Below are 24,791 nucleotides of genomic sequence, written 5' to 3'. Positions count from 1 at the left end.
TCTTACTTCTGTGCTTTCTTTGGTCTTTAATTTTCTTTTTGTAATTCTGTACGTTTCATAAATTCAGGCTCTTTTTTACTACCCACTATTTCTGAGACCTTATTCTATGTGAGGGTTAAAAATATACTAATTCATATAAAGTACCTAACACAATGCATGTCATAGAATGTCATCAAAAATGGTAGCTACTCTCATTATCATCATGATTGGCAACAGTAGAGGATTATCTCTCACATATCTCTCATAAGGTTTCGTCTCTATTATTCCTTCCACTCAGGTTCAAACTTTGTCGAAATTTTGAACCCAATATTTCCCATTAGCTACCACTCCTGTTTCATTGCTTTCATCCAAGTAACCCTAAAAGAAGCCTATACAAGATATCTTATTTTCTCACCTCTCACTCAGACTTCATCCAGTTATAATTTGGCTTCTGCTTCCATCATTCCACTAAAACTGCTCTAAAAATTATCATCTAGAGCCTTCTTATCACCATTAACTATGGACATTTATCTGCTCACGTTTTACTTAATGTGTCTGCTTCATTTGACCCTGTTTAACACTTCCATTTTTGGAAATCTTGCCCCTTTTAACTTCTATATTATTACCTTTTTCACTTCAAATCTTACTTCTCTAGCCTTTCTCACCTTACTGTAATCCTAACCTTAACTTCACTCTGATAATTTTTTATTTTCATTACTGCTTTTAAATAGTGGTATGTCTTAGCATGCTAACCTGAGACCCTTTTAACAGTACCCCTATGAAAACTCATCTACACTTTTGGAATTGGCTCTATATGTCTAAGACATGACTTCCATATTTATATTACTAGCACCAATTTCTATCCTCTGGTTGCACAATATATTCAGCTGTCTAGTGGACACCTCGCTCTACATGCCTCCTGAAGACTTAAATTCAATCAAAGAGAATTTATCAGAGTCTCTCTAAAACATATTCTTCCTCCTGCTTAATTCCTTTTCTTAGTCAACATCACCACAATCCACCCAGAAACTTACATCAAAAACATTTATCTTATTCTAGATCCTACCTTCTTCTCATCCCTTCCACGTGTAGTCGGTCAATAAATGTCTGTTCCTGCTCTTATTATCTTGGCACTGTCTTCCCCTTGCTCTCCACTGATGCCCAAATCTAAGTACCCCTGCCCCTGGTCTCTGCCTTGTTTCATATGTCTTCCATCTTGCTTCCTGAATTGTATTTCTAAACTAATATCTGAGGCTACCCTGTTTAAAGTGCCAAAATGGTTTCCCATTTCTTACAGGATACTGCCACATTCTTTAGCTTGACATTTTAGATCATTCATTGATCTGCCTGTCCCCTGCCTCCTGTCTTAGTCCATTTTTGTTGCAATGAAGAAATATCTGAGACTAGGTAATTTATAAAGAAAAGAGGTTTATCTGGTTCATGGTTCTGCACACTCTATAAGAAGCACAGCATCAACATCTGCTTCTGGTGAGAGCCTCAGGAAGCTTCCATTCATGGCAAAAGGGTGAAGGGAAGCAGGCATCACAGGGGGAAAGAGGAAGGAAGCGAGGGAGGGAGGTGCAGGGGTCTTTTCAACAATCAGCTCTTGTGAGAACTGATAGTGTGAGAACTCACTAATTGCTCCTAGGATGACACTAAGCCTTTTGTGAGCAACCCACAATCCACCCTCATCACTCAAACACATCCCTCTAAGCCCCACTTTCAACATCAGGGATTACATTTCAACATGCTATTTGAAAGAGATGAACGTCCTCTGTATCACTTCCTTTTCTTGTCTCATCTTTCAATCCCCCAGTAACACTTTACTCTTCAATATTTCCTGATGGATTATAAATATAAATCCCCAAATATGTTATTTTCTTCTCTTATTCGAGAATGGCCTTATTCTGCCTTTCCATGTGGCAATTTTTTTTCCAAATCTTACCTCAGATATACCTTTTCCAGGAGGCCTTTTCTGGTCTTCTCCCTGACTGAATGCCCAGTGTCAGGCTGTGATCCGTGTCTTCTATGCATCTTCATGCAGTTTCCCACCAGTGAATAGATACTTCCTCCTGCTCCTTTCCAGGTTATTTTCTCATTACCCTGAGAAGAACTACGTGTTACCAAAAGATACAGAATATTTAGTAGTTGAAACTATTCCATGTGCAATTTTAAGCTATTAGCCCCCGGTAAGGTACTTTCTTATGAAGAGAGGGGCACAGGCTTTGTGACAGGTATTGTCTCATTAAGCAAAGCCCTTTTATATTTGTTGGAGCTGTATTCCTAATGGTTGTAACTGGCCAGTTGGAGTCATATATTATTTTAATATTACATTTTTGCTTATAAACTAAAGATAAAATATTCAGATGAATTTTTTATTAATTTATGTTTGCTCATTGTTTTAGTCCCATGGGATAGAGGAAAACTTCAACAGTGGAATACATTACTTTTTTACACGTTCAATTTTTCTGGCTGTAAATATATAATCAGGGAAACAAGCTAATTGTATAAAGCATATTTTGAGCAATATATTCAAAGCAAGAGATAAAATGCTATCATTAGGAAGGCAGGACCTAAGTCCACCCATACAGACTGTTAGGATTTAGTCTTCAACCCAAGTTTTGTACTAAATGTCACTTAATTCAATTGTAGCGTTATCTTGGAGAGTTTTCAGTTCATATCTTACCACAGAACAAGAAAAATATTAGTCACATAAAGGCATTCTGAGATGTGATGCTTTAAGTAATGATCCTTCAATGTATGGGCAATGTTGGTCTCAATAGATTTGGGAATTACTAATGACAAAAACATTTCTGAAAGCAATGGCTTTGAAATGTTACCTTAGACTGATTTTTTAAAAATCCACCTATTATCTGAACAATTCATTGAGAAACACTTTAAGGCAAGGGTCTTAATTCCTCTGAGAAATAAATATATTTTAGTTAAGTGGAACTAGTCTTTAAATCTCACCACTGACTTATTCCACTGAAAAAAGGAAAATAAAAGAAAGAAATAATCTATAAGTAATCATGAAATGTCACTTTATTTAGAATTTCCCCTTTAAATTTTTTTAAGCATCAATAAATATTTTGTGAAAGTGTTTATTAATGTTTCCTAAAATTGGTAGTTACTATTTAGACAGGAGCAAATGTGTACTATTCAAAATAATAAGCTGTTTATTCTGCATCATTGTTTTTATTTGAAAAAGAACCTGTAATGGGGTTTATGGGGTAACATTTTACACTATATATTGTATAACTTATAATATTTAACTTACAACTTTCCTTAAATTGCTATTCATGTCAGGAAAACCATCTGATTTTTATGTGTATACTCACAGTGAGAACATAAACTATTTGGAAAGAAAGAATACAATTCTTTCACATTAAATCCAAAGGACACTATGATTAATTTTAGAAGTTGTCTTTAAAGTTACTAAAAATAAAGAATTCATGGCCATGGGCCAAATTTACTTTTTCCTGAGAAATTTTCAAAGAGTAGCTTTAGTGGCCTTTGTCTAGGGCCAATGAGTCAGATTGAATTCTCTCCAGTATTGTTGGAATCTGGCATCTGGGTTTTCCTCTAAGAATATGTGATCACCTCCTCGTAGAATGCACAGCATTCCATTTAAGAATCACCATCTGGCTAAAGTAGATCAGATCAGTGCCCTTTCTGCTTCGCAATAATCCGTTGTTCCATCATTTTACAGCTCTAGAAAATAAAGTTAAATTTTATATCTTAAAATTAGTTGCTCAATTAAAAATATGAAATTTTTTACCTTTTTAAAAAAGCAATTTCTATCCTGAATGCCAATTAGGCATATTTAGTTAGAATCTCCTGGTTATATGCACCAGAATTCATGGCTTATTTCAAGTAACAGGCATTTTGTTATAAAAAAAATCATGCAAAGAATTATAGCCCTTCAGTCTTCTGAGTAAGGGTTTATCTTTGCAAGGGCAGAACCTAGAGCAAGCCCCAGCTTTGGGAAGAGCTGGCGTTGACATAGTGCTGGGCCATGGGATTGTTACTCTGTGTGTCAGCATTAAAATGAGTCAGCTACTTCATCCTTATTCTGAGTTTACTTATTGCCTGGCTTATTCATCCTCAATTCTCTGCTTCTTAGTTTCTGCTGTCTCAAACCTTTGGCATCCCGTCATTCCAGTGACTCTGACTCCACATCATAACCCCTGTCATCTCAACCACTTTGGGCAATTATCTTGATATTTTTAAGGCAAACTTCTCTAGAGGGGGAATTCTGATCATTTTTGCCTTAGTGCATGCCACAGGCCACTGGCCTTATATGAATTTTCTCTCCTTGGGTCACTTGACCATGATTGACTTAATCCATGGAGGCACTGGGTGAGAAGCTCCAAAGTCTTACGCAAGGACTACCTTTCCATAAAAGGGCATACAGGAGACAATGCCACTGGGGCTGGGAGTTGCCAGAAGCCATTATTGACTTGGTTCTGCAACACCATTCCAATCCAATGCTAATCTCCTGACAGACAGAAATCCTACCTCCTTAGTCATCATGCCTGGTACAAGAAGGTTTTTGTTTTATTTTTGTAATTTAAATATAGTCTCATTTTAACAATTTACCAAGAAGTATGAAAGCTCTATCATCGTTTTACTACACTATATTAATGTATTATTATGGTCCCTTTGAAACAAACAATTCTCCATTTGAGTTCAGATACTCCTCAGCTTATTTCATTTTTTGGAGTAAGTTAAAGGGACATTATTTTCAATAAAATAGACAGAGTTCATTCATTGGCTAGAATAAATAAAATGTTCCTTGAAATACCAAAAAAACAAAAACCCATCAAACTTTACCATCTTACAAGATGCGTTATGTCCAATTTCAGTTGTAAACATAGAAATCTGTAATAATTTGTTCTCAATTCTCCTACAACCAAAGCAAAATCAGTAAAAGAGCAGACTTTTTAAAGCTTAAAATTTGGGATCTATCATTTATTAGTGATGACTTAGTGCCCTAGGACAGAGATTGACAAATGTTCTATGAAAAGGAGGAGATAGTAAATATTTTAGGTTTTCTGAGCCATATGTTCTCTGCTATAACTACTTTCTTCTGCCATTGTAGCACAAAAGAAGCTATAGAAAATGCATAAATGAATGAGAATGGATATGCTTCAATAAAATTTTATTTATGGATATAGAGATGTGAATTTTACATAATTTTCATGTCACAAAATATCACTCTTTTGATTTTTTTTCCCAACCATTTTAGAAAGTGAAAACCATTCTTAACTCAGTACCCATGCCACATTTGCCTCTCTCTGCCCTAGGAAACTAAATTTAGCTTTCAAACTCTTGGGAAATTTAAGTACACCATTTCTACTAGCTTGAGGAAAACAGTTTTATTTCACTCTTTTTATCGTTTAATTTTATAATTGTCCTAAAAGGTTATTTTACTGTTGATATTAATGTTTAAGTTAATTATATATATATATAAAATATATATATAATCGTGCCAAGCTTTATTGTTATATCCTATGTATAATGATTCCATTAATACAGCTATTAGTATCATTTTATCTTTATTACAGGTTATTTGAGACACTGCAGTCCCTGTTTTGGTCAATATTTGGGCTCATCAATTTATACGTGACCAATGTCAAAGCACAGCATGAATTTACTGAGTTTGTTGGTGCCACCATGTTTGGGACATACAATGTCATCTCTCTGGTTGTTCTACTCAACATGTTAATAGCTATGATGAATAATTCTTACCAACTGATTGCTGTAAGTTGACCAGCTTTATTTTAATTCAATGTTTCCTTTAGAATGTGTTGTTCTTAGCTATACTCCATCTTCTTATCATCGTAAATAAAATCTATAATTAGCTATTGATGAGACAGATAAGAATTATAAATGGTTAATGAAATTTCTGAGCAGTAGCACACTATATGTACCTATAAATTAATCTGATTTTGTCATGTTCCACATGATTACAAAGATAAACCAAATCCATTTTGCCAGGCAGCCATTGGCTATAGGAAGTAGTAGCTGAGGTCTGACTGATAAATAAGCAGCTCATCTCTGTGCCGTGTACAATAGGTTTTGCCTCCTGTCGGTCCATTTAACCTACCACCCTCATATAAGCGAAGTCATCTCTATAGGGGAAGATACAAAAGATTACCCAGAGAGGAGTCTGGGAAGGGGAGAAGCCACGGGATTTTCAATTTCTTAAAGCTCAGGGAAAGCAATGTATTAAGAGAAGTAATATTAAATTCTATAGGATAATGCACAATACAATACATGTTTTTTTGAAACTCCGGAATCTAAACAACTTAGCATAAGTTATTTATTTATTCATTCAATACATAATTACTGGGTACATACTGTGTTGCCCAGTGCTGTTCTGGGCACCAGAAATACAGCAATGCACAAGAAAGACAAAGTTGAACTTATCTGCTTGAACTTATATACTAGTGATATACATCTATGACCACTAGCAATAGCAGCAAAACAGAACTCTTAGTGGAATGAAATATAGTTAAGTCTTTCATATTTATACCTTAGACAAGTAGCATTTTATAAGCATAATTATAGTTTTCGCATTTTCTTCATAAATAACTACATTCCATTATACCTTTGAATCTATGGTTAAATCTCTGAAGTGTTATTACTGTTTTTTTGTCAAGCAAAACTCTGAAGTTTACTTCAGCCATCTTTAGGGAGGCAAATTTTTCTCATAAGACACTCATCACTGATGAAAAACTGAATAGAACATGAGAATAGATGGTTTTTATTTATCGATTCACAGACTAAAGTATTCTAAATGCATAAATAATTCCTCTGGAAATAGGTAGGTCCTAGGATTTGGAGGTTAATACCCAAATTTCTGGATACTCTGAATTTCATTTAAGCATCTTATGATCTGAAATTTTTATAATAGACTCTAAATTTTTGTGTCAGAAGTTCTATATTCTCCTAATCAACATATTTCCAAAATGTGGGTTCTGTTTTCCAGAACGTCAGCAACAACAACAAATTAGAAGGCTTTTAATTATCAAGCTAGATACAAGGAAGCTGCCAGCAATTTGGATCTTTTAAAACATTAAAGGTCCCAATTTCATCAAGGAGAAAACACTATTTAAGAATATTATGACATTTTCTTATTGCTTCTTTGTGAGGTGTGCTTTTCTAGGTAACTTCATTACAGAGATAAGAATCATCTTCAACTCTCTGTTTCGATTTAGCCCAAACCTTAAGACTATGGAGAACCAAAGAGGCACTGAGAACCTGAGACAGGTGTGATTCCCAGGACTCCATGCATAAAGCCTCCTTGGGGGCACGAACATGCCAAGCCTTTGCTTACACCTGTCCCAGAATAGCAGAATTTTCTCTTTTTCTTTCTTTCTTTCTTTCTTCCTTTCTTCCTTCCTTCCTTCTTCCCTTCCTTCCTTCCTCTTTCTTTCTTTCTTTCTTTTTCTTGTTAACTGTAACTCAGAGCCATCAGTAAACCATGAAAAAGGAGGAAAATTTAACTGTTGAAAGGCAGAAGCACTTATGTAGGCCCCAACTAAAGCCTGCTTTCCATTCACTCATTTGTTAATTGATTAAATATTTATTGTGCACCAACTATATGCCATAAATATGCTTAATTTTAGGGATACAAAGAATTAAAAAGTCCCTGTTTTCAACAAAAAATGATATAGTAGACATAAAAAAGCAATAAATAATTTCAATATTGAGAAAAGAAATTTGAGGATGTCATGAAAGTATGGAAGAGGGGACCTTGACCAGGGTTGGAGATAGGAGGCAGCCCAGGACTGATGGGAGGCAGAACAGGCTTCTAAGGAGAGAGGATTCTTAAGCCAAGTTTCAAATGTTGACTAGGAGTTAGAAGGTGAGTAGTGGAAGGTGGATCTAGTCATCACCAGCTTAGAACTTTTTATCTCCAGATTTTCTAAGCACCATAGACTATGTTATAGACCCTGTTAAAATCCTAAATCATGAACAAAGAAAGTACTTGCTTAGTGATTGCAATAAGATAACATAATTTCTGACTCCCTGAGAATCAGAGAATCAGAAGGAGCTATTCACAAGCCAATGCTTTATCTAAGTGATTGCCTTTTTATTTCCTTGAGCCAAATCTACTGAGTCCCATTCTCCATGCCTGCAGGAAACAATACATACAATTTTCTTCACCAATGCAGCATAATCAGCCAGAACCTATAAACTTGTCTAGAAAGAAAGAGAAAGGAAAGGAGGGAGAAATAAGAAAGGAAAGGAAGAGGAGGGAAAAAGGGAGGGAAACTGCAGCTTCTGTGTTCCCATTTATGTGGATCAATCCGTATTACCAAACATTTGCTTAGCAGCAATAAGGCCATGCATTTTCTAGGTATGGCGATTCTTGTTCAAAGCACAGTCTGTCCAGTATCTGGATTAAACCCATGTCGCACAGAATAAAAAAGTATGTATAACTTATTCATCAGCACAGCAATTTAGGAATATCAAAATGAAGCATAGTTGAAGATTATTCTCCTATTCTAAAATATGAGTTCATGTTTATGATATTAACTGGTTACAATGAAATATTCTGAATTCTTAAAATGAATGTGTGCCCAGTCTCTACCACCTCCTACTTCTCAGATTTTCTGCTTAAATCAGATTTATGGCTAAATTAAGAAGAGACTGGCTGCCCCAAATCTAATTGCCACAAATGTACCAAAGTTTCCTCAGGAGGTTAATAAAGTGGAGTGAGTAATACATGATGAAAGGGATAGCCTCAGGATTGTGGACAACCACTGGCCATACTCCTCTTTGGTGAAATCTGTACAAAGTTAGGTCAAGATTCAATGGTGTGTCAGAGAGGCCCAATTCTACATTTGTTAAAGGAACTTCTTTCTGAGTTTGTCTCTATTGGCCGAAGGTGGGCAATAATATTCACATGAAAACATATCCAATACGACTTTTCCTGGCAACACTGAAGGCTAAGCCATGAGCATCTGTGGAGGTAGCATTAATCTAAGCAGGAGTACAAGGCTTTGCTTAAGACAGAAAGTCTGTTTCTGGCCTGAATCAAATGAAACTGCACTAACGTGAGCCTACAGTGCAGAAGATGCGGGCTAATCTTCAAGTCACAACTAATTACTGCAGTCTTTTTAACATGGAATTATTTTAGATGTCTGTTTCACTGAAGAAGGAAGGATGAGAAGTGACACGAGAGCTGTGACTACCCCAGGTTAAGTCACCCTCTGAAATGTTTAGATGACTATCTCTGGGAGTCAGTGGTGGTTTTAGAAGCAATTTAATTAATTTTCCAAGAGCCGCTTGAAGTCAGGTTACAGGATCTCTGTGAGATTTATGGTACCTTGTTAATTAAGGAACCTATCATCAGTTGTCATGTTCTCCTGTTCAGGACCATGCAGATATAGAATGGAAATTTGCACGAACAAAACTTTGGATGAGTTATTTTGAAGAAGGAGGTACTCTGCCTACTCCCTTCAATGTCATCCCGAGCCCCAAGTCTCTCTGGTACCTGATCAAATGGATCTGGACACACTTGTGCAAGAAAAAGATGAGAAGAAAGCCAGAAAGTTTTGGAACAATAGGGGTAAGAACACAGCATGTTAGTATTACTCTTTTTTTAAATTGTGTATTTGAATATATTTGTATTCTTTATTGTACATGTTCAGGTCTTTAGCCTTTTTGTTCTTACCGATTGCATGTCATGAACATTTATAGCACATCTCCCATGACTAAGGCAGTGTCTGATTAACTAAGATTTCTTCACAAGGGAATTTCCTGCATCGAGGGCAGTCACTACTATTTTAATAGAAGCCCCGCTCTTCACGCAGCCCTTCTTGAGTTCTGCTAGTCAAGATTGGGGAACTAGCATACTCTGTCTTAGTACCTTGACTTCTAGGTCTTTTCAGAATGTGACAGCAGGTTATTTGTGGCATTTCTTCCTCATTGTCTGTTTCCCCCTCTGGATCGTATGCTCCATGAGGGCAGGGCATGTGTTTTGGTGACCTCAAATTCCTCATGCCTAACATAGGTTCCTGTACAAAGCATTTTATGCTTGATAAGAATTCTCAATTAAATGATTGACTGAATATTATAACTTAAATATGCTGTGCCAACTGTCAACTGTGATTCCAGAATATGTGTAATTACTCAACATGTTGCATCTACTCCCTATCATATTAGATGCCAAGAATTTAGGCATCTAAATATATATATATGTGTGTGTGTGTGTGTGTGTGTGTGTGTGTGTATATAGAGAGAGAGAGAGAGAGACAGAGACAGAAGACAGAGAGAGAAAGGTGGGGGGGGGGACTGCTCAGAGCCATGCTCCTGGTGAACTGGAAGATGGTATTTCCCTTTCATCATTTTGGAAATCAAGGTTTCAAGCAATTCCAGCAGAAGATACATCACGTGAAGCTTTTGGTCCAGCCATACCATTGACATAAGACAAATCATTCTTCACGCCTTCCTCACTTCGTGTTCTAATTTTGAGAGTTCTCATAGTAATGTTTTGGGAATTAACACTGATATTCATTAGTCACATGGATCTTCTCAGTAAAATTGCTTTGGAAGTATTTTTAAATGTTGTTACATTAGGATTACCAAGTAATATTAGAGATTAATTAAAAATAAAAAAATTAATTTGTTTTCAATTTTATTTTACATGGTTTGTGACTGCTATGCCCTAAGAGATCCTTCCCACTCTTTAACTTCATTGCCCACCAGGCATTGTCATCAGCACCAAATGGAGCTTTCTCCTACTGACAGTGGCATTGATTTTCCTCTCATCTCAGTAACAACTCTAATTCCAAAGAGAAATTGACTGGCAAGTGAATGTTACAAAGAGGTGATTAGGAGATGCAGTTATATTCTTTCCCATAAACTATTACCCATAGATTTGGGGGACTACAGTTTGGGAACATATCTGATCTTAGAAATCAAAGTCAGATTATGACAAAGCCTTATCCTGCCATCCTCATACTAATTTATTAACTTTATCACTGACCTTAGAAGGGAGTGAAATTATTTTACTCCAGATATTTGACTTTTGTGTTAAAAGTTTTAGAATAAATGTAATAGCTTAGTTTTTTGGGGTTTTTTTTGAGACGGCGTCTCACTCAGTTGCCCAGGCTGGAGTGCAGTGGCATGATCTCGACTCTGCAAGCTCCGCCTTCCACGTTCACACCATTTTCCTGCCTCAGCCTCCCAAGTAGCTGGGACTACAGGCGCCCGCCACCACACCCGGCTAATTTTTTGTATTTTTAGTAGAGACGGGGTTTCACCATGTTAGCCAGGATGGTCTCGATCTCCTGACCTCGTAATCCACCCGCCTCAGCCTCCCAAAGTGCTGGGATTACAGGTGTGAGCCACCGCGCCCAGCCAATAGCTTAGATTTAATAAGCAATTACTGCATGTGTCCCCCTTGCCATAACTGAACTAGAATTTGAGGAGTGGGAAGAGGTACGAAGGCATGGGTTCCATCTTTGAGGGCACCAATTTTAATGAGAGAAATACAGAAATAAAAATAGATATGTTATGTAGTATATTTAACATTATAATACAGTCACATGCAAGAGGTTATGGGAAAAATGCAAGAAATAATTAATGCTTCCCTTGAGGTAAACAGGACAAGATTTCGAGGAAGCCAGACTTCAGCTTACTCCTTTCCAGATCAAATATACTTATCCTATATACCATCTCATTCTTAAATTTATAAGCATTTTTTAATTGATCTCTGATAAGATAGTGATGATTAATGCTGTCATAATATACTACCTTTCATAAGAGTATTTTGATTTAAAAAGAGCTTCTGGGCCAAAAAAAAATACCTACTCACCAAAAAAAATATGTATTTCTTATTTTAATTTTAGGCAATGGCAGAGAGAATCTTGGTTTTTAAGATAACAGGAAACTTGTAACAAAACACAGGGTCCTGCTCTGATGTTTTAAGAGATCCATCTGTACTGCCAACAAAAAGAATGGAGAACCAGACCAAAAACTTGACTTCCAACCCTCCCTCCTATCCTCTCACTGTTGACTCATGGGTAGGATTGTGTTGCCATCATTTTTTAGAAGCAAAGAGGAGCTCTCAGTCAATTGGCTTTTCTATTAAAGTAGTGATTCATTCTCAGAGTTAAACAGTTTTATTTGCTATATATTACTGGTCTCAAAAGGAATCCACACATTTCTTTCCTGTGTCTATCTCTATGTTTGAATTTTTTGCTCCAAGCTGATGCACAGCAAGATAATTTGAAACTAATCAGAATCTCAAACCATTCCTTTTTTTTTTAACCATTAATATTTTACTAACATTCAACAATGGCTATTTGGATGCTTTGGGAATTTATGCCAAACTAAAAAATATTCTGAGTTATGTTTCTCTTTTCCACCAATCTAGAGCCTTGGGCAAGCACCAGCCCAATCAACATCGATGCTGTCTAAATTTACTTTTTCTCCATACTGTGTTTCCAAAATGAAAAGGACATATTGTTTTCAGATGCCTACTCTTAGTTGAGCTTTATACATTTTTTGTTTATATGAAAATAAATGATAGGTATAATTTGTAAAGAAGTTATTACTTATAAAAGTATAAGAAAGGCTGTGTGCAGCGGCTCACACCTGTAATCCCAGCACTTTGGGAGGCCTAGGTGGGTGGATCACAGGGTCAAGAGATAGAGACCATCCTGGCCAACATGGTGAAACCCCGTCTCCACAAAAAATACAAAAATTAGCTAGGCGTGGTAGCGCGTGTCTGTAGTCCCAGCTACTCAGGAGGCTGAGGAAGAAGAATCGCTTGAACCCGGAAGGCAGAGGTTGCAGTGAGCCGAGATCGCACCACTGAACTCCAGCCTGGTGACAGAGCGAGACTCTGTCTCAATAAATAAATAAATAAATAAATAAATAAATAAATGTATAAGATAAAAGAGATATGAATTAAGATGGTCATATTATTAAAAGAGGGGTTAACTGAGAAGTAATATCAAAAGTAATTAATTTTTCTGTGAATTTATTTCAACTTGGTTAATCTTCCTGATAGTTTATTTATGTGGACATACAAAGACAATGAGATACACAAACAACTATTAATTAAAAGGTGACATTTAAGGAACAGTGACAGTCACTTTGTGAAACTAGCACATGGCTTAGAATATACCATTATACCCCAAAGGGATCTTAGATATCATTTAGCTCAACCATTTCTTTTAAAAGAGAACCTGTTTACTTTGCCCATTGTCTCATGCTCTCTTAGAGACAGAGCAGGGGAAAAATGCTGTGTCTTCCATTGTTTCCCAGTTCAAATTGCTTTCCATCACCCTCTCTTATTTCCCTGAGAAGTCTGGTGAACATGCAGCAATACCTTCTCTGTTGTGTCTTTTGATTGTTCTCAGCAGCCTTTGCAGATCCTATCATTGTTTTCAGCTGCCTCTTAGACTCCTGTGTCCCAAATCCCTTGTTTACCAGGCTGGTTTACCTTCTGCCCTTATCCTCAACTTGCTTATCTTTATGCTGCATTTTTGAAGTAGAAAATTAAAGCTACACTGGAAGTGACTTCATTCTTTGAAGTATTTTTCTGTAACCTTCCCATTTGTAGTTCACTTACTGACACTCGTCACCCAGCCTTTGCGTAAACGTCACCCTGGTGCTCATTCCATTCACATTCCCAGGAAATGCCTGGGAAACCAGTACTCTTCAGGGTTGCTACATTGGCCACTCTCTAGAAGCCCATTATTGATGATCTTATCGTGCTATTTATGGCTTCCCAGTAATACTGATACAACTAGCTCTGAAAACTCATTAACTCGTATTTCTTTGTAACTCTGGACTTCATTTAATGGGTGATTGGGAGTTCCAGCTAAATTAATCTTTCACTTGCTTGCTTTATGGGTGAAAGCAGAAATGAAGCAGAAATGCTGTATTATTGAGCACAACATTTGTGATAGAAAGCAAACCCATTATTGAGAGATGCTTCCTCTCTGGGCTATTATAAAAATCCCACGAAAAAGGCAGCCTACCCAAATAAGAAACACACTCTTAACTTGTGTTTTTGACATTGCTTCCTGTCAAATGTTTTGTTTAACCTCATTTTATCAGCAAATACCCTTCTTATCATTAAAGCATTTGTTCTCAAATATTTTAGCGTACAAGAATTGTCAGGAGTCTCCATTTTAACAAGCATTTCCAGTTTACAACTTTAACTAGACATTTCTATTCAAGACAGCATTGGTATCTACCACAATTTTTTTTGAAGTTTTTTAATCTTTAATTCGTGTGAGTACATAGTAGATCTGAGCTTTTTAAGCTAAAACAAAGCCAGGCTTCATGCTGTTGCTCAAAAAGTCCTGATCCATTTAATTCAAGTACGAAGATGCTATTATAATACAATACTTCCCCAAAGCATTTAATTAATGTGAAACATATTTAATGCCACAGACTAGGTTTCTAAACGAAATGTTTACATTTATGTGTTAGTATACCGAGCCAAAAAACAATACTAGTTCTTTTGATAAAATCACAAAAAATGTTTTTAAACTTCCTAAGTTTTATGTTTTCCACTTTTTGGTTTTCTCTCAAGCACATGGTGAGAACAGGAGGCAGGATGGTCTCTGGAAGATCACTCTGAGCATCACTCAGCCCTGAGATACAGGTGGAATATTCGAGCCTGACTAGCTGCCCCAGAAATACACCCAGTTAAGTCACTGCAAATGAATTAGAAACTGTGAATAGATTAGCAACAGCTATCATCACTAAAGAAAAAATGCTCATAGTACATGCCTCTCAAACTTCATTTATAGTGGCAATTTGTCAAAATGTGTTGCTCCCTAATCTTTAGGACACTTAGTAGGCCTAATGACAAATCTTACAGATATGACACTTTTCATCCTTGAGTGTCTCCAGATTCCTAAATTACTGCTGCAAGATTTGTTGGCAGGGCCTTTTGATGAAACTTTATTTCCCCAGTGGGGATATACAGAAATTAATTGCTTGATATTCTTCGTATTTCAAGAGTGAGTTCCTGAATATTTGGTTTGATGATACAACATTCAGGCATTTCACGTGAATTATTTTGATATGCTTAGAAAATATGTTCATGAAAAACAGTAAGCAGATGTATGCTATAAGGGTGCAGAAAGACTGTTTATAGAGAACAATATGTAGATCCATCTGCAAAGAAGCCAAACTGCAATTTTTTGTAAAGGGATCACATCCCGGAATGCCCCCTTGCCTTTTTAGTTTTCGTGAAAGGAGAAGAACACAGCAAGCTGCATGGCTTAAGGAATTCAAGGAGCAAAGCAAAGACTAAAAGGCATAATTCACGAGCTTAAAATTCACTGCTAGACCAAAACCAGAGTGGAAATGAGAGAAAACGGCACTGAAAATTGACAGCAGGGACTAGCTACATGAAGTGAGCGTGACATTCCACATAGTGGACCTGGAGAGAACCGGAGATAAGAGTGAGAAAATGTCACAGCTCACTCTCCAGAGACCTCTCTTTTCTAGCTGCAAAATCTTCCCTGCTCTAAAGGAACCTGACACTTCTGTTGAAATTCCGGAGTTTCCTTGCAGCAGCAGAAGTTTCTCACTATATGGTCTTTCTTTTTAACATGAGTTCTCTGATCCAAACACTGCCATTGTCTTGCCCTAACAAATCAGGAGGAACCTGCAAACTGTGAATTATGCTAATGTGGCAACAGGTATGCCCTCATCTTCTCCTTGAAAGCTACCTTGCCAAGGAATATTCCACATACAGTCTAGTGACTTCTGATGTAGTTTGCGAAGAAAAGTGCCAACTTAAGGAGCACTTCTTCCAAAATATTTTTCCTAGACACTCCGTTAAGGAAGAAAAGTCCTTGATTTGTCATAAAATCCATTTTTTTCTGTCTTAAACACAACTCACAACCAATCTAGTTTTAAAAAAAAAAAAGCTGCAAAATGCAAGTTGCAAGTTCCAGAAATTTCTTTCTTTTTTTTTCTTTTTTTTTTTTTTTTTTGAGATGGAATCTCCCTCTGTTGCCCAGGCTGGAATGCGGTGGCGCGATCTCCACTCACTGCAGGCTCCACCTCCCGGGTTCATGCCATTCTCCCACCTCAGCCTCCTGAGTAGCTGGGACCACAGGCGCCCGCCACTACACCTGGCTATTTTTTTTGTGTATTTTTAGTAGAGACGGGGTTTCACTGTGTTAGCCAGGATGGTCTTGAGCTCCTGACCTCGTGGTCCACCCTCCTCAGCCTCCCAAAGTGCTCAAATTACAGGCATGAACCACCGCGCCCGGCCACAAGTTCCAGAAATTTCTATGTGATATTGTACACTTGAGCTCATTGACTGAGAAATCCTTTATTCCTAACACAGGTCTACCATGCTATAATTCTACCTAAGTTATTATTTTTAGTAAAATTAGAGAACACAGTTAATGCAGATTACTCTGTCAAAGTTTAACATGCAAATGGCTTGAAAGAAAATTAAATACCCATTTTCTTAGGTATTAAAGCTAAATACCCACTTAGGTATTTTTAAATGAAATGGCTTTCATTATATTACTTTAATCACAAATTGTTCATTTCTCCTGTTCTCAGTCATTTCCAGTGATAATTATAAGAAAAAAATATCTTCTCTTAAGGTAACAAATCCCTTTGAAGTTCAGCTGATCTTTACCCAACAAAAAAAGGATATGAATGTCCTAAATATAATTGATGGTAGCTCTATTGTATAATATTCAATGGTGTCACTAATTGCCAAAAATTATTGTGATGTTTATTGCAAAGAGTACATATATTATGAGTTGAATTGTGTGCCCCTTCAAAAGAGATAGGTTGAAGTCCTAATCCCCTATACATAGATTGTGACCTTATTTGGAAATAGGATCATTGCAGACATACTTAGTTAAGGCGAGATTATACTAGAATAGGGTCCTTGTAAGAACATGGCCATGTGAAGACTGAGACCCAAGAAAAACACCATGTGAGATTGCAGATAGGCACCTGCGAGCCAAAGAACTCCAAGGATTAACAGCCACCACCAGAAGCTAGGAAGTCTCATTCCCACTTGGTGCTGCTGCTAGATGACTATCAATGAAATCACACTTTCATCACATGTCACTCCACTAGTCAAAATCCCCAGGTGCCTAGTAACCACTGGATTCATGTGCTATCTGAAATTCTACATTAAGAGTCCATGCTAACTTCCCACTACAATCTAATCTGTACATTCCCAGTAGCAAAGACTTTGCAACTATCCTGCCAGAAGTCTCCATAATGTGCCTCTCAGTTTCTAACCCTAGCATATTTGCTCATCCTATTCCAATAGTCTAGAACACCTGTGCACATCCCCTTGTCCAAATCCTATGATTCCTTCATGTCCCATCTAATACCCCATTCTCTATAAGAGGGCTGTTACGGCTTCTTTCCTTCGCACAGTATTACCTCCTTCTCCCTTGTACTCAAATAACACACTTACAGCACTTCCCGTGTTTTCTTTTGTATTTGCCTTCGTGTGTAGTCTTTCATGATCTTAGCAATCCACCTTTTGGACTATAAGCCATTTAAGGGCAAAAGTGTGCTTTATTCATCTCTGGTTTCTTGCACTCCACTGCCATACACATGTAGTCATTTAATAAATGTACCTTAAATTAGCCCTACAAGATAAGAGAGTTCTAATTCCAAAATGGAGCCTTGAGACAAGCTGGCTTTACTCCCCACCATGGAAAACCAAACCCAAATATACAGTGCCAGGATTATCACCAGAAATATCCCAGGACTCAGATAGGAGGCAAAGCCTATTCTAGGGGTCACAGAGAAATGAAAAACTCCTAGAACATGATAAAAGAATCGTATTTCTGGCCAGTCACTGTGGCTCACACCTGTAATCTCAGCGCTTTGGGAGATTGAGGCAGGCAAGTCACAAGGTCAGGAGTTCCAGACCAGCCTGACCTACATGGTGAAACCCCCATCTCTATTAAAAATACAAAAGTTAGCCAGGCGTGGTGCCATGCACCTGTAATCCTAGCTACTCAGGAGGCTGAGACAAGGGAATGGCTTGAACCTGGGAGACGGAGGTTACAGTGTGCCGAGATCATTGCACTCCAGACTGGTGACAGAGCGAGACTCCATCTCAAAAAAAAAAAAAAGAATCGTATTTCCATATCCAGGATGCCCTTCTCTTCAATCTGCCTGGCACCAAGAGTGTAAACAATTTCTCCCAACTCACGGTTCCTACACTGAAAAAACTGAGATCTGAGGTAGACAACCAGCTTCCCCAATATCTTGCATTCCCTAGAAGTAGGCTTCTCCTTGCCTCAACCCATGAAAATCATCCTGAGTCCCTGAAGAGAAATATCCCTGAGCTCAGCCAGAGACAAAGGCAAAGGTGGAACTCCCGTCCCCAGGCCTGGAGACTCTGCTCTGTAACTCGACCAAATGAGATGCCACATCAGAGTGGCTCTTCAGTAGCAACATGTTGTAGGAGGTAAATTCCACAGGTCCGCTGGGCAGGAACCCCTAGCCCGCCTTCCCTTTTGCTATGACCTCTGAATTTTCCTCGGAGTTTCTGTATCAATGCTCACATATGGCTGTCTCATTAGGGTCATAGCAAAAATTCAATGTCATGCCGAAAAGTTCATAAAACTTTTGGGCTTCTCCAAAGATGACTGCCTGCAGAGTCTGGGTCACATCTATCCAAATTTACCAGAACTATTCTCTTACTCTATCACTTACATGCAAGTTTCCTACCTCTAAACCTCTCTACTGCCAAAGCTGAAGGCATCTAACGATTTAGCTGAAGGAAATGCTCCACAAGCATGAATTGCCATCAAAATCATGCAAAGGGACACAGTTAAATCTAAGTATATTATTTTACTTTCTCAGAGGTAATCATAGTATGTGTCCTACTATGCACAAGCTTTGAGAATCAGATTTTTAAAAGGCTATTAAATCACATTATTAATCAAAAAGGAAAAAAATGCAAAGAGGACAAGAACTAACATTAGTTAGCAACAGATGCCATAAATCTCTTAGCTCATTTAATCTTCAAAATTACCCATGGAGTTTATCTTCACCCTGCAAAATAAAAAATCAGGGAAGAGGGAGGGTGTCAGAGTTAAACTCCCTGACTAGGCACAGTCAGCTTCAAACCCAGGTGCAACCCCTGGGACCATGTTCTTAATATCACACCACACTTTCTCCCAGAAAGTAGGAACTGGAAGGGCATAATGGTAATGATCACTAAACAGCCTATTCTGTCATGCTAATCAGGGAAACAGAGATTAAACAGATGAGAGTTCTATCAGCTGCATAATTTAGCATTAATTATTTGGTGAGTGCACTGCATTCATTTTGAATTTTAGGTTCAGAAGACAGTTAACTTCATCCATCCCTATTTTTCTAGCCAGGATGTTGAAGTTCATTGCCTGATAAAATTTCATGAAACTACAAAATAATTTTGTGGTATTACCACGTAATTGTGGAAAATAATTGGTTGGCAAAAACAATGAATTGCATTAACTTAGTCTTAAACCTGGACTGCAGAAACTGAATAACACCTGAAAGGTACCATAGTGAACATTTTTAGTGTTCCTCTCTCTTTTTGACAAGCTATTTTGATTTTTTAAATTTTTTCCCAAGAAAATTAACCTAGAATTATCGTTTATAATGTAGTCTTTGACCTTTTTATATTTGTATTAAAAATTTTTGACTTTGGATGAGTAAGATTCTACTGAAGGAAAGACAGTTTGTACTCATTTTAATACTAAAATGTATCATGATAATTTTCACTTATTACTCATAATTTTCTGATTCTGTCATCCTCAATTGTAGTTTGATGTTAAAGAAATTTAAAGTTAAATCCTGACTTCTAACTGCTCTCTGCTGAAAATTTCCTTATTGGATTTTAGAAGGATAGGATTCTAAAACACAGTAGTGAAATGTTATAGAACCCCAAAACAATAAAACTTAAGTAGAATAAATTTTTTCTATATTAAATTAAGACTTTCTAGCTACTTAAATAATGAAAATCAGATCTCTGTTATAATATTTATGGTGAGAATGTTAAAGAAATTGATGCACAACTCACTTTAGTATTTTAGTTTACTTTAAGTAAATTTAAGGAGATCTAGGAGACTGTGTGTTTCCTTTTAGAAGTGCTGTTTGTCTTAGGTTTCAGCTGAGCTATGTCTCAATATGAGTCAGACACCTCCATCTGGTGGCCCAGCCATAAAATTCCCATGGCATATTTTTCAAGCTGCTCTGTACATTTGTGTTGTTTCAAATTTCTGAGTTTTTAAATTAATAGCTTAATCCTATTTTAAATGTTTTTCTCAAAATGTATTTCTCATGCAAAAGTGAATGATAGTCAAAATAATTAGTGACCTTTAGGAACCTAAGCATTGTCTCATCTGTTCCTACAAGTCACTACTAATCATGAAAGACAGATGCATCCTTATGGCCAGTGAAAATAGCATTTTCTTCTATTTCTCTGAAGAGAAGAAAAGAGTTTCTTTTAAATTGTTTAATATTTAAATTATCATTTCACAGTGATGCAGGCACAGCTCCTTTCAATATTATATTTTATCAGCCTATGATTATTTATTAAGGAACAAGATCAAAAGCCTCATTTTAAAACCAAGATATATTATCCCTTTTGCTTTCTCACAATTTACCAAATTAATTCTTTTATTATAGAGATATTTTTATTTTATATTATTTTGGCCAGTTTTCTTCCTGAAGAATCAATGCTGATGTTTATTCAACATACATACAATTGGGATTATGTAGGGTTTTTTTCTAATATCTTTAGAATACTTGAGAATCTGCAAATATATAACTTTAATGTCATTTATTATTTCACTCAACTCGTAATGGGCTTTTTTTCAATCATTAAACACTCATCTCTCTATTCTACAATCCCAAATTACTGCCCTGTGCTTACCCCACCTCTGCTCTCAAACCATTCTGATGCCTTCAAAATATGAGCTGGGACTCACCATTTAATTTTTTAAATGAGTTAATAAATGCTGTGTTTCAACAGAATCCTTTATTTATTTATTCTGTTAAATCCAGCCATCTATTTAAACAGGAATCTCCTCTTACTGTATATATGATTGAAATTAATATTGGAGAGTTCAGTGACTAACGAGGTTTCTGATTACCTGGTACACAACCTAACTAACTTCTTAATCTTGCTATGTTAATATTTATGAAGACTTTTAAATTTTTATTTGATATGTCCTATCTCTTTCTCTTAGCATCATTCCATTGATTTTGAGTGTATATTAACTCTAATTAACTAATTTTCCATCATCCTGTGTCCTGTATGAGAACAACAGTTCTGTCATTGTTAACTTATTCTGTGTTTCAAATGTCATATAGATTACACACTCTTGTTCACTCATTCTTTTGATTCACGTGCAGCACTCTTTAGCCATTGTCCATTGACTAGTAAAACTCCCACTTTGAAGAAATGAGAATAAAAACATTATTGATTAAAAAAATAAATTATTTTTTAGAATAGTAATATAAGAGTATAACCAGAAAGGAATGTCCTTTTCCTTTTCAGAGGCGAGCTGCTGATAACTTGAGAAGACATCACCAATACCAAGTAAGTTGTCCTTGTACTATGTCTTGACATTTTCATTAAAATAAAATGCAGTCCCCCCTTCAGAACTGACTCAGGAGGAAATTTATTTACTCATTGAGTATCAATACTCTTGTTCTAAAATGCCTCAGGAAGTTATGAGGAACCTGGTGAAGCGATACGTTGCTGCAATGATTAGAGATGCTAAAACTGAAGAAGGCCTGACCGAAGAGAACTTTAAGGTAATGATTTTCATCTTCATCACAAGAGGCAGATTGTGCAGAATATGGATCCAGATAGAGCACATTTAAAATCAGAGCTGAAAATGCAGCTGTGTGTTCCAGCAAACCTGTGTGCCTTCTGATTTTTCAACTGAAACCCTACAGAGCTGTAAAAATAAAAGAAAAGCAAGTGGTGAAATTTCTTCTCAAAATAAATTGTTTTCAAACATACAGAGAAAAGCCTAGTGCTTAATGGCATTCTGACTTACCTGATCCCAGAGTGAGCTTCTGTTTCTGAAATTTCAGCCTGATTTTTAAATCCGAAACATTTACTAACACACTAACAACAACAAAAACTTTGTGTGTTCTGAAAAACTTTGATAGCAGTGAATTTAAGGTTTGAGTTTAGTTGTAACTAATACACTTATAAACTTTCTCCTTGATAGTTTTTAAATTGTGTAAGAGGAAATAAGTAAAATGTGTGAAATATTATATGCTTGAATCACATGTTTAAAATAATTTAGTTTAAAATTATTGAGTGAGTGTTTACAGATTTTGGAAGAATGATTAAGATCAAAAAGATCTTATAGGCCAAAACAAACAAACAAATTTAAAAAAATCTAAAGGAGATATTTAACATAGAAAATAGCAGGCTTGAATGTGAGAATGAAGTAGTGAATTAGGTAAGAAGACAGAGAAATTACAAAACTTAAAGTGCAGGTTGAAAACTAGCTAGAAGCCCAGATTTTCTTTACAGCCATAAAGTTCAAATTATAATATTAAATGATTCATGTTGCTTTAGGAGATAGGTTGGGGCAGGAAGCCACCAAGAAGGCTGCCATCAGGGTAAGACTGAGAATTCAGTTGTCCCAAAAGACAAGGGAAAAGGATGAGTCTAAGAAATGTTGTTAGATCCAAAGAAATTCCTAGGATGTAGAGGCTGACCCAGATGTAGGGGGAAGGTCCTCTTTAAGACAGTAGACAACTGCAAGTAACTACCAACTCTTAAATTAGGCTCCACTTAATTTTCAGATATCCCTTTGGACAGAAAAATGTGCCAATATTAAAAATCTCATAAAATACACCCCAGAGACAGTGAGGTAACTTGGCAGCAGATGAATAATTTGGAGAGGAAGTCTTCGAAACTGTAGTCCCCGGGAAACCCAATATACTCAGCTGCACGCTGGTGGCAAAGATAACTCATGTTTCCTTTTGCATCAGCCTTAGGAAGTGTCCTTCCCAATTCCAATAAGGAAATTCGTCGACATCAAAATGACATCAAGCATCCGTGAGAGAACTGGGAATTCTAAATAGAACCACAGTAGAGTAGAATCCTTGTTTTTAAAAGGGAGTGAAAACATTTCTGACCCATATATGAGACGAGAAAATTATGTTTCCAAATGTTTAAGTCATAACCGAATTTTTCATTTTAAATTCTACGTAGGAACTAAAGCAAGACATTTCTAGTTTCCGCTTTGAAGTCCTGGGATTACTAAGAGGAAGCAAACTTTCCACAATACAATCTGCAAATGCCTCGAAGGAGTCTTCAAATTCGGCAGACTCAGATGAAAAGAGTGATAACGAAGGTAATAGCAAGGACAAGAAAAAGAATTTCAGCCTTTTTGATTTAACCACCCTGATTCATCCGAGATCAGCAGCAATTGCCTCTGAAAGACATAACATAAGCAATGGCTCTGCCCTGGTGGTGCAAGAGCCACCCCGGGAGAAGCAGAGAAAAGTGAATTTTGTGACCGATATCAAAAACTTTGGGTTGTTTCATAGACGATCAAAACAAAACGCTGCTGAGCAAAATGCAAACCAAATCTTCTCTGTTTCAGAAGAAGTTGCTCGTCAACAGGCTGCAGGACCACTTGAGAGAAATATTCAACTGGAATCTCGAGGATTAGCTTCACGGGGTGACCTGAGCATTCCCGGTCTCAGTGAACAATGTGTGTTAGTAGATCATAGAGAAAGGAATACGGACACACTGGGGTTACAGGTAGGAAAGAGAGTGTGTCCATTCAAGTCAGAGAAGGTGGTGGTGGAGGACACGGTTCCTATAATACCAAAGGAGAAACATGCAAAAGAAGAGGACTCTAGTATAGACTATGATCTAAACCTCCCAGACACAGTCACCCACGAAGATTATGTGACCACAAGATTGTGATACTTGAAGGAGGAAGCGTTTACCATACACATACGTATTTTCCGTAGTGCTCTGGGTGGGGGAAAATGTTTAAATTGTATTAGCAAATGCTAACTTACACTTTATAGCGTTTATCATCTGTGGCATATTAACCTGTAACATGTTTAAATAAGGCAAAGGCAATCAAAAACCTTTTTGTTTTGTAGCCTGCTTTTGCTTTCACAATTTGTCTTACAATTGTTTTTGTTAATAAATAAATGCACCTTGTATTCTTGTACTGTTGCAATAACCCACAGAAACATTTTAGCTATCTTTTTCAATTAAAACAAATGCAATTTATTTCATGTGGTAGTTGACTCCTAAAATAGATATTTTTATATGCAAAAACCAATGTGGCTGAAATATTATAGCTTTTCATAATTTTTTAGGGTCTCTAGAGAGGGTTACTCACCAAGGACTGTTCACCTAGTCCTACAGTTTGGCTTTAAAACACAAATATTACCAAATTATTTCTTAATGACATGTAAATAATTATTGTATGCAATTAAAGCAAACAAGTCTTCTTCTCATGGAGTCATGTCTAAACTCCCTCAAATTCAGAAAAACTTTGTAGTGTTTTAGGTTGTTCCAGGGTTTCCTTTCAGTAAGTAAAAGAAGTGTTTGTCTTAATACATTTTGATGACTGATGATTTTTAATGACATTTTGTCAGAAAAAAAACTCGCCCCTCCGGTTTTTTTTAATTACCCAGTTCAGATTCAACTGCTTATCAGTGTAAATATGAGTCTTTATGAATAACTGAATTTCAAAAATATGGCAAGATTTCTCAGCTATAGAAAAAAATAATAAACCATAATATTGTAAGCATCTTAAACAAGCAAGATGATT

The 24,791-nt window shown here is 36.6% G+C and overlaps 1 protein-coding gene across 6 annotated transcripts in view; it reads left to right on the top strand.

The window, feature by feature from the left end:
• Positions 1–24,172, top strand: part of TRPC4 (transient receptor potential cation channel subfamily C member 4) — a 239,561-nt gene extending 215,389 nt beyond the window's left edge. For 3 of the 6 annotated variants that reach the window (XM_009248583.4, XM_009248584.4, XM_054528932.2), the window contains 5 exons: positions 5,547–5,742; positions 9,368–9,577; positions 21,521–21,562; positions 21,691–21,780; positions 23,204–24,172. In XM_009248583.4, the coding sequence (XP_009246858.1) occupies positions 5,547–5,742; positions 9,368–9,577; positions 21,521–21,562; positions 21,691–21,780; positions 23,204–23,926 (1,261 nt within the window). In that variant the 3' untranslated portion in view covers positions 23,927–24,172. The remainder of the gene's footprint in view (positions 1–5,546; positions 5,743–9,367; positions 9,578–21,520; positions 21,563–21,690; positions 21,781–23,203) is intronic. The other 3 variants (XM_063714892.1, XM_063714891.1, XM_002824188.6) reach the window with 1 other exon arrangement.
• The last annotated feature ends 619 nt before the right edge of the window (positions 24,173–24,791 follow it).

Source organism: Pongo abelii, chromosome 14, assembly GCF_028885655.2.
Source record: "Pongo abelii isolate AG06213 chromosome 14, NHGRI_mPonAbe1-v2.0_pri, whole genome shotgun sequence".
NCBI lineage: Eukaryota > Metazoa > Chordata > Mammalia > Primates > Hominidae > Pongo > Pongo abelii.
Note: the sequence above shows the minus strand (reverse complement) of the source record. Positions and strands in the feature narration are given on the sequence as shown.